General features: G+C 33.1%; 1 protein-coding gene across 1 annotated transcript; it reads right to left on the reverse strand.

The window, feature by feature from the left end:
• Positions 1-201: 201 nt before the first annotated feature.
• LOC114194714 (60S ribosomal protein L10-like) lies at positions 202-2003 on the reverse strand. The gene is made up of 4 exons (XM_028085087.1): positions 1897-2003; positions 842-1343; positions 637-718; positions 202-439 (listed from the first exon to the last, which is right to left on the reverse strand). Exons 1-4 carry the CDS (start codon positions 1904-1906, stop codon positions 368-370), a joined length of 666 nt encoding a protein of 221 aa, XP_027940888.1. The 5' UTR covers positions 1907-2003; the 3' UTR covers positions 202-367.
• Positions 2004-11818: the final 9815 nt, after the last annotated feature.

Genomic DNA, 11818 nt, shown 5'->3' on the forward strand with positions numbered 1-11818 from the left:
CCACTCATTCCAACAATATATCGTATGATACGCACCTCAAACACCACCTTGCTCAAGACAAGGCCACTAAATTTGTGTCCAAGTAGGCACCAGGTATCATTCAAGTTAATGTTTGATACACCAATATCGTTAATAAGAGAATACCAGGTACCATCAGTGCAGACGACAAAAAATCAAATACCAAAAAACAAAAAGGAGACATAAAATATCATAACAAAATATAACATTAAAATAACCAATACAAGAGGTTCTGACAAAACCAAATGAACTCAACTCAGTTTAATGGAGTGTACTGACAAAATAACAGATTAAATTTTGCAAAACTACTATAATTCAATCTCTAACACTTAATATAACAGACACAGACTTAAGCAGTAGCACTGTTCAGAAAAGCTCTTCCAGGTTGGCGGTTGGCCAATGGTCCATGGCATCCAAGAAGCTACAAGACCAAAAAAAAAAGAAATTGATGAGCCTAAATGATTACAACTAAAAAAATTAAAGTATCTGATTACACAATGAAAATATTTCATTCAGAAACGAGATTTTGTGCCGTCCACACTTAATGTTGTGAACACATGTATATGCCAGAATCTACATAACAATATTCAATTGTACTACACAATTCGTTCAAATTACCTTTGCATTAACACCATCTGGCACAATTCTGTTCTCTGACTTGAACTTGATATAATCAGAACGGCTAAACTTGGTGAAACCCCTGAGCAAGCATTTCAAACAATGATAACCAAAATTAAACACAAGAAAAAATATGGCTGTGTAATAAAACAGAAAATCTATGCAGAAATTTATTTACTAATCTGCCAAAAGTGCAAATATATACCATTTCCTGCTAACAATAATCTTTTGACGACCAGGGAATTTGAACTTGGCACGGCGAAGAGCCTCCTGTGCATGGTGGCTGTTGCTGTCCTTGCAGCGGACAGAGAGGAGGACCTGCCCGATTGCCACTCTAGCACAAGTACCTTGTGGCTTTCCAAAAGCACCTCTCATTCCAGTTTGGAGCCTATCAGCTCCGGCACATGAAAGCATCTTGTTGATCCTAAGAACATGGAAAGGGTGCACTCGGACCCTCAAGTGGAAAGCATCCTTTCCAGCAAACTTTGCCATGTACTTGTTGCAAGCAATGCGGGCAGCTTCCAATGCCTCACTCGACACATTTTCCTTCTCCCAACTTACCAGATGGACACAGAAAGGAAACTCATCTACACCTTTCTTCTTCATGCCGACATCATAAATTCTGATCTTGGGATCCGGAACACCACGACAGAAACGGGACTTGGGGTATGGCTTGTTTTTAATTTGTCTATAACACCTAGCGGGTCCTAAATCAAACACAATTCATAATTACAATCACATCAATCACACATGAAATCTGGAGCAGTTCATTTCAAAACAATATATTGTAATTGCAATTCCAAATAGTAAATCATAAATCATATTCAATATTAATACTAGAAGATTCACAACCAAGAATATGACAGCACTTGGACCAGCTCATTCAATAATGAGATTGTAATTTTGGACAGAATAACATATATTCAAAATGAATATTAATACTGAAAAAGATAAGTTAGAACATACCATCAAGCACAACGCAAAAACACTTTTACAGTGAACAAAATAAAATCAATTAAAACAGTCATCTAGCTTCAAATCAACAGTAATCACATCAACACGAAAATAAATCATATCTAGAAACTCATTTTCCAAAATCGAGATAAATTTAAATAAAAGAGGAAACAGTTCGCGAGAATCGGAAGAATATAGATTCAAAAAACAAACTCCATATGACAATAGTAAATTACAACATAGAAGACAAGAAATTGAACCAAACAATCAAAACACAACGAAGAGGATAAGGAAGATAGGACTTACTTCTCCCCATGGCTGCGTCTCTCTCTGCTCCACACGCGTTATAGTTGAGGCTATCTACGCAACACCAAACCCTAGAAAAAGTTGTTTATATAGAGGCAGTTCCGTAGGGCTTTTGCCTGTTCATGAGTTGGGCTTTGTTTTGGGCCTAAATTGTTCTATCGGGGTTGTAAACTGAAACAAAACATTTTAACGAAAAAATGTTTTATTATTTTTTAACGAAACAAAAACATTTTATTTTATTTACTAAATTTAAAAGATGAAGCATTCTAGATTTACGAAATCTAAAACTAAAAAACTGAGTGTTAAATAGGTTAGAAATTTTTTGGTTTCTTTTAGATTGATTTAATTTGACTTAAGTAACAAAAAAAGTTTAGATTAGTTAATTGGAATCAATTGCAAGAACCATTTGTGTTTTTTTTTCTTTTAAAAAGGTGAAAATTCATGTAATTTTTTTTTTTAACTATTAGATTAAGCAATGGAGATAAAGGAGTGCAAAAGAAAAGAAATTAAGAGAAATAATATGAAAACAAGTTTAAGAAAAAAATAATGAAAAGTTTACGGGTATTTGGTTCATATGATAGGATACAAAAATTTAATTGGTATATTTAAAAAATATTAAACTGTCATTATGTTAAAAATAAAAGTAGAATAATGTTAAGAAATGTTTAGTATGTATCATCTTTACTGTCTTACCCTGTGTGTTCGTGTTCGTTTGAGGGAATCGATTAAATCCATTGATTTGGTTGGATGGAAAATAACTTTTCTCATGTTCCTTTGCAGTGATTTAAAAGAAAGTGAAGGGATGAATCTGTGAAATAATGTACAAAATTCATCCCTCTAATCTGCGAAGATTTGCAATAATAAATCATACTTTTACAGTTTTAACCTTATCTTTTTTGTATTTTATTTCTATATGTGATGTTCCAAATATTAGTCATAATATACATATTTTATTTTTCTTTTCAAATATATATATATATATATATATATATATATATATATATATATATATATAATTTTTTTTGTCAACACCCAATTTTGTCCAGATTATAATGTATTTTACTTCTCCTAATCTTATTTTCCTTTTATTTTGTTTTTTTTTCATCTTATTTTACTTTATTTTTATTTTTATTATTATTCTATTTTTACTTTATTTTATTTTATATTTTTATTTTGTTTTGTTTTATTTTTATTTTATTATTTTATTATTTTCTTTTCGTTTTAATCTTATGTATTTTTATTTTATTTATAATTTTTCTTATATTTCATTTTTACTTTTTATTATTTAGGAAAGAAGAAAATAGATTAAAAAAATAATAATAAGAGAGAGAAGATTGCAAAGATCAATGAAAAGCTAGTGTCTGTGGTAGACAGGAGATAGGGTGGCCAAATTGCAAGAAGCAACCACGTTTTCCAATTATCGCATGGCTCAAGAAGTAACCGATAACCAGTTACATAATAATATAATAATTATTAATTAATAACATATATAATATAATAATCAATAATAATATGTAATAATTAATTATGTATATAATAAATATTACTATAATTAATATATATATATATATAAATAATGATAATAAATAATATAAAGTAATTAGATATAATAATAAACAATAAAATTTGTCTATATAATAATTAATAATAATAAAATAAATTATTAATAATAATTTTAAATAATATAATTATTATAAAATTAATAACACTAATTTAATATAATTTTAATTTTTAATTTTTTTAAATTTATCACATAATAGTTTTTAAATTTTAATATTTTGTCTAATTTAAAAATTACTTCATATATTTATAAGGTTATTTTAGTAATTTTTAATTTTTATTTATTATAACATTTTATTTTATCTATCATATCACTCAAATCATTCACTAACTCTCATAAAATTTATTTCCAAATCTACTCACTTCACCCTCTAAATTCACTCAAAAAAACACACATATTTATCCATCCAAATTCACACAAATCCATCTTCACACTCTCTCTCAAATCCATCCACAAAAGTGAACACAACCTTAAATTTTCTCTCTCATTATTAGTCAAACATGTAAAATAATCCACCAATTTATCTTATATCTTAATTTTGTAAAATAACTTAATGCAATAACTTTAAGAACCTTAATTGATGTTGAAATTAAATAAAAAGTAAAATAAACAAAAATCACTATAAAATGTTGTTGATGATCATGGTTGATATGCAATGTTGTTAGAGGGGTAAAATATCTCTAATGCCAATCGATCGAAGGATTTTCATCTTTAAGATGTTAATAATCATGGGTGATCATGCCTTGTTGTTAAACATCATTAAATTAATGACATATTTTTTTAAAAGTTGCATTTCATTAAACCAATTTGACCACTGTGAAATGATGTGTCGTGACAACAAAACCTATGTCATAAAATTGCAAAATTGTTTTGTTGACCTCACTGTCTAGTCTAAGTTATTGGTAAGAAGCACTTTCAAGTTTAAGTAAAAGACCTTGATTATATCTTCAAAGTACAGAGTAGTTTGAGAAATAAAGTGGTTCAACAATGTATACTACTAAATACTAATTAATGAAATCGTCAAACAGACTCAATAAAGAGAGAGAAGTCCATTACCTTAAGGAAAAAATTGCATTGAATAAAATTTGACAACATATATAATAGTTTAAACATGATTGTTGAATTTTGATCTAAAACCTCCTTCACTTTGTGGTAGCTTAGGAGAAAGAACTCCATCAATTGTTATCAAGATTTTATCCTTCCTATCCTTTTCAATTTTGTGTCTCTTACTTTTGAAAAAGGAAGACATAAATGATGAACTGAAAAATATCAAACAAATTAATGATAAATATGTAACATAAAAATGTCTTAGGGAATGTGCATTAAAGAGTTGAGCAATGAAAATGCAAAAAATAGTACCCATTAATTTAAAAAAGTAACATGGATAAGAAAAATATAATCAATGTCAATATCAGTAAATGAAAAATAAACGTATACAAGGTTAACATAATCCTAACATGTCACATTTGACAAATTCCCAATATTATGCCTTTGAGTTATGCATCAATATGTAGACTTATTTCTCCATGAGTCCCGTATGACATTTGTTTTAGTCAATATATTTCAGGTACTTAGTGCATTTACAAATTTGTCTAAGCCTAATGTAAGTTTGTCAAATTGGACCACTAGAAAATTCATCATACTAGTTTTCCTTTTCGTTCCTTATGATGAAGTGGAACCATCATATGTGATACATTGAGAAGGGTAAGTACTATATGAATGCATCGAGTGTTGTAATAAATGGCTACTCCATGGGGCTTTCTTCAACCTCATCATTGTGTTCAACCCCTAAATTTTGATTAGTCATGACTCTACAAACTTTATGTGTTGCCCCAACCATATGTTTAGTTGTAAGATTGACACCCCACAATTCCTTTAGTTGATTATAATTTTGAAACACACAACTTAGTTGTGAATGGTTTTGCTTGAAAGTAAAATCACAAAGTTTATGTATATTTTAATCAAATTAGTGTCAATATTTTAATCAAATTATCTTAAATGTCATTATTTACATCAATTTTTTTAGTGACATCATTTTAGGAGAACCAACTTAACCACCAACATTTGTGTATGTTTGCATTATCCAACTACTATCAATTCGATTACCCTTCCTTGCTTCATCAACCATAACAATCAATATGTTTACCATATCATCCACCCATTTAGTGAACACACAAATGTCATAGATAATACGCAGTAAAGAAATGAGTGAGAGACAATCACTCACCATGAGAGTGAAGGAGAAGGTGAGAGAAATTGCTCACAACTTGGGGGAAAGTGTGACCTTGATCAAGATTTTAAAGAGAGAAGGAGAATAAACATTATTGGAAAAGATAGGTTGACAATGGGTACACATGGCTTACATAGTAATTTGTTAAATGTGAAAGCCTTTGAACCCAACTAGTTAGATAACATAGTAATAATCGTCCTTGCCTATCACAACCACCATCCAAGAACCACTTAAACATGACAATTTTCAGGTGAGGATGATTTCATACTAACCTTATGTCATTCTGGATTTTTAAGCATGAAGATGTAAAATAAAAGTGTCATCCATAGGCTACATGTCCACTTCTTCTCATGGGAATACCAATCTGATGTGGGAAAAACTAACGACTGAACTCTTGGAATGATATAGTGGTTCAGGGAAGGTGACTTCTTCGAACATTTGGCATTGATTAAAAATGAAGGAAGTGTGGATGAGTATATCTACGAGTTTGAGTGACTAACAACGCATATATCTCATATACCTAATGGTAAATACTTTGTATATTTCATCCATGGCTTACGATAAGGCATAAACGAGCATGTGCATAATATTGGTACTATGGGACTAATACCACATTCATGTTCACATTTGATGAATTTAGCTAAAGCAGCAAAGTTGGAGTTGCATTGCAAGAGAAGAGGAGTGACATGAGTTTCAATCATAAAAATAATGGAGGGAATAAGGGAGAGGGCTTCTCCCTGCACCCCTAAAGTTTCTCTTGTACTCCCAAAGATTACGGTTTTGTCCCTCATAAATTTACCTACGCTTGTGGTTGAAAATAATCAAAGCAAAATTTACTGCACGCTACCAAACGTTCTTTTTTTATCTCTACTTCAGGTGCACCCCTAACTTTCCTACCTTCATTTTTCTTCGATCTCTTCCATTTTTTTCACTCTCTCCTACCCTCTCCGTATCATTTTGTTTTCAATTTGTCTGTCTCCCTCTGCTCATTGTCTCACTGATTCACTCTCTGTGGTCCATTGTCCTCTCTGATTCAACTTCCCACAGTGGTCCCTCGCTCAAGCTTCATATGTGCTTCAAGGTGACTTTGTTTCATTAATCTTTGAAACCTCCTTTTGAAAGCTCCTTCTCTTCGAAGTATTCATTTCCATCTGAATTGTATTTGTCAACATCCAATTTTGTTCAGATAAAAATAAAAATTTTAATTTAAAAAGAAATACAAAAAAAAGTGAATATTTAGGTGATTATAAACATATATTTCTATTTTTACTTTTTATATTATTTTATCTTTAATTTTATCTTTTTTTTTTATTTTATCTTGTTTTATTTTTATTTAATTTAATTACTTTATTTTATCTTATCTTATCATTTCCTTTATTTTATTTTATTTTCATCTTCTTTTATTTTTTGCGTCATCTTGTTTTATTCTAAAAAAACATATAAAAATGTATATAAGAAATAAAAAAAAATGAGAGCCAATTGGTATTGCCCATTGTTCTTTCCCCGTTCGCGCAACAAAAAAGCGTTCAAATTTTGTTTTTCTCCACTTTTGGGGTCTGAAAAAAAGAAGGAAAAGGAAATGTGTGGGGGCTGTATCACTACTGCAGCCATGACAGTCGCAACAGCAAACTAGCTCCTTCCTTATTTGGGTTATTTGGGTGAGGATCAAGCATGCAGAGTTTAGAGTCTATACCTGCAGTGAGTTTTATACACAAAAACGGAATTGCATTGTTTGAAGGGATAGGATGGCTGAGGTGTAGGAAGCAATCGCCCTCTAGCACATGGCTCGAGAATGCTAGAAAAGGGGTTAGAGCAAGGGGAAGGGGAATGGGAGATAAGAGAAAAATGGGATATTGCAAAAGAGACTCGAGGAGGAGAACGGGCAGATGGATATGCTCTCTGGGAGGACTGGAACATGATATCATCATAGAAGGAGAACAAAGACTTGAGACCACCAGCAAGAGCTCCGAGAAGTAAGCACAACACATATGATACTGGAGTGAGCATGATATAAGTGTTAGGTGTGATATGTTTCATTTCCAATCCTGAATGCCATGAAAGAACATGATATTGTTGTGTTTACTGCATTTTATTCGTTGGACCTGCTATGCAAATGTATCTCACCATTTTGCTAATCTCCATTCTTTTCCTCATCACCATACTCATTCATCTATGCTCACCAAACTTCTCACACACTTTAGTGCACACCAAAACATGACGCATTCTCCTGCATAACCATCGAGACTATAGGGAGCAATCACGCACACAATCCTCTCTCACAACAAACATTCACTCACTTCCACCAAACACAATCCGCATATACACACCAACCATAACACCATCATTCAACTTAATTCATTTCCCAAACTCCAGCACCTTCATTCAAATCCCAATCATCAGCTCCCATCATCGCCAACCTTCATCTTCAGTTCCTGCATTTGTCATTTGCGTTTTTGTTCACCCACACCTTCATCCTTCACCTGCACAAAAATCAGAGAGAATAAAAACCCAAAACCAGAACCCACACGCTCAGAACAACAAATTCACATCTCTCTATCATTGAAATAAACCTTCATCATCTTCATCTTCATCTTCCACCTATACCATCATTCATCACCCTCGAGCCACGGATGCAGCGAAACACCCAAATTCATCATCATAACCTAGCACGAATCGGGAACGAAAAACAGTGAAGTGAGTGAGATAAAACCATCGTCGGCGGTTAGAGGGTTGGTTCCCTTAGTGCTCGCGGACCCAGTCTCAGTGGCTGGCACGGCGGCTGGAATCATTGACGGTAATCTCCGGTGGGCAGGGCCGCGCAGCCGCGAAGGGGATTGGTGCTGTCATGTGGTTACGCGAGGAAGAAGATGCCCCTATCTCGCACGTTTCGAAGACGAGTTCTCACCGGCAACGACGGTGACGTCTCGCGCTGGCCGTTGGACGCGCGGTGGTGGCATATGCCGCTAAAGTCGCGGGGACCTGCTGCAGGAACTCCATGGAAACCGTTCGCGTGAGATGGTGGAGGAGGAAGCTACCATGGTTTCGCTTTAGAGAGTCTACGTTGAAGATAAAGAAGAAACCCTCGTGGTTTCTGTTTTGGAGAAGAAAAGAGTTACATTTGGGCCACTTAACCCTTTGTCGTGCCTTGCCTCTACTTCAATGCAATAGAACAAAAGTTCTGAAATGGCGTGCTGTTACAAGTGCCAATAAGAACCATATTGGTCACAAGTGCCAGAAACGCACCCACCGATGCTGGTTTCAAGGACCAGAAGAACTTCATCACCTATGGTGGAGTCAGTGGCTATTCCAGAATTGAGAGCAATGGACTACCTTTTGGAGGAGCTGGTGTCAGTATAGGAGGTGGTTATGGCGCAGGTGGTGGCCTCGGAGGACTCGGTGGTACCGGCGGTGGAGTTGGTGGCGGTGTTGGTGGTGGCGTTGGAAGCGGCATTGGTGGAGGCAGTGGTGTTGTTCCTTTCCCTTGAGATCGTTGAAAGTGGATGCATGCATGCATGGGTTCTAGCTTCTTCACCTTCCTTTGGGTTACCCTAGTGTTTTGTTTTTCATTTAGGAAATAATGTTGTTTATGTGTGTGTTGGAGGAGGCTAACTTGTTTTTCGTTCAGGAAATAGTCGACAAAACATTCATTGTTGACAGTCTCAGAGCAGACATTGGAGGAGGCTAACTTATTAATGGACCATGATGTGAGTGCCCTTGAGTAATGTAGATCTTTACCGTGTGTTTGGTTTGACGTTTGGAGCCTTGGATTCATATTTTGGATGTGAAAAATGGAATCTAGTGAAAGTAACTTGGGCTTGGATGTGAATCACAATTTCTTGGTATTGATTCTTCTATAGAAGCTTGATGCTCCTGATTCCTCTCTTGCTCACAGATTCTTCTAGAAGTATTACCTGATGGAGATCAATCTTCTCATTCTGGCATGGATTCAATGGGAAATGAACTAGCTTTGGTACCATTAGAACCTTCAAGGTCATTTGTGTCAATTGCCGGGGGACCCACCATGTCAAATGGTCACTCAACTGTATCTAGTTTTAGTTTGTATCAGGGAATTTCTGTTAGTTCATCATTGACCAATATGGATGATAAACATGATATCTATAAAGGTGAAAGGGGTGGTTTGGCAGGACCGCAGAACTTGGGGAACACCTACTTCATGAATAGTGTTATTCAATGTTTAGTCCACACTCCACCACTTGCTGAATATTTCTTACAGGATTACAGTGATGTGTGTCGTGAACATGAATCCGTTTCAGAGAGTGTGTGTATTGGCAATGTTGGCAATGGAATGTGCAAGGAGTGTATTGGGGGTGCAGGGGTTTGTTGAATCAGAGAGAGTGACAGTTACTTTTTCACTTTTACTACGAGCAAAGATATAATTATATATGTTTTTGGGGCTACAAGAGAAACGGTTGAAGGTACGGTTAGAGGTGTAGGGAGAAGCTCCCATAAAGGATTGGGTCGTACTAGCACAAGCCTAAATGTTCGCTAAAAACACATGAAACTGAACTTGACCTTGGGCCAAATAGGTTTATTCGTGAAATACATGAAGGAAATGGTTGATTGATGTTTGGAGACCTTTCTACTTTTTTTTTGTAGTAGATCAACCAATATAGTGGGTACAATGGTTATCGTGGGTTGAATATTGGTACAACACTAGTTTCCATGCTTTTATAGGGACAACACCATTTTGAAGTGGTTTATGGCAGACATGGAATTGCTAAATTGATTTCATCATCACAAACTAACTCTATAGACAATTCATCATACATATTATAATCCCTAACTACCTTTGTTAGTAAAGGGACATGAAAAACTGGATGAATCTTTGTTGTTTCAGGTAACTACAACTTGTAGGCTCCTACTCCAACTCTTTTCGACACCTTAAGTATTCCATAATAACGTGCACCCAGCATAGGATTCATATGAGCTTCTAAACTCAATTGTTTATGCGGTCTAAGCTTGATGAGCACAAAATCTCCTACTCTAAATTCAGTGTGTCCTCTTTTTATTTTCAAAATCATACCTTGAAAATACGTGTGTATAAGTTGACATGTTGACTTGGTTTTGCAATTGCTTGGTTAGAAACACTAAGATCATACATATCAAATTATAGTAAGTTGACTTTAAAGTTTTTAGCTGATAATCAATTTATTATCCTACATGGTGAGCAAAGTAAATCACTAGCTCAAGCTTAATTTTGTCAATTTTTTAAAATGCACATGGCAATTCAATTCTCATAACAATAGAACTGGTTGCATTAGCTCTTGGTTTATGATTTAACCATTGAACATAAGCTTAGTAGGAATAATATTGTAAAAAGATTTCCTAAAGATCATATAAATTTATATGGCATTATCTAAACCTCAAATACAAATGATATCCTTACTCAAATCAATTCATGAATGAATGATATCACTATATAATTTTTTTTTTCAGAGAGAAAAATCGAACTGAAATGTATCATTGAACCTTGTCCCACTAATGTTCTTCTTTGGGGTTTTCTTTTACACAATTGTTTGTGAATTCTCCTATACATGCCAACATATTTGATGGATAATGAATAATATGTTTTTACAAAGTTTTATTTTGGATACCTTATTTAGGAATAACAACAGGATATGGGTAATACTTTACCAATCCTCCTGTCTAAAAACTATGTTCATGACTTATCAATTACAAGTGAGAAAATATCCAAATTTTTTTATACTCCTCCTTGGATATATATATATATATATATATATATATATATATATATATATATATATTAATTTTTAAATTTTTGAATAAATTTATTTAAAAATAATTTTTTAAAGTAATAAACTTAAATTAAAAAAACTAATTTGAAATATAGTTTAAATTAAATTACTTACTAAAATATTAAATTTCATTTTTCTAAAAAATAAATTTAAAAGAATTACATCAAAATATAAACTTTAAAAATTAATCATTTTATAAATAACTTTAGTTCATAATTTTAAAAAAATTAAACAATTCTTTAATAATTAATACTTTTTTATTAACAACTTAATTTTGACAATTTAATTTATCTTTTAAAAAATATTCAAATAAAATTTACTGATAATTATTGATAATTATTGACAATAACAACT

The sequence above is a fragment of the Vigna unguiculata genome, chromosome 8 (genome assembly GCF_004118075.2).
Source record: "Vigna unguiculata cultivar IT97K-499-35 chromosome 8, ASM411807v1, whole genome shotgun sequence".
NCBI classification, from domain to species: Eukaryota; Viridiplantae; Streptophyta; class Magnoliopsida; order Fabales; family Fabaceae; genus Vigna; species Vigna unguiculata.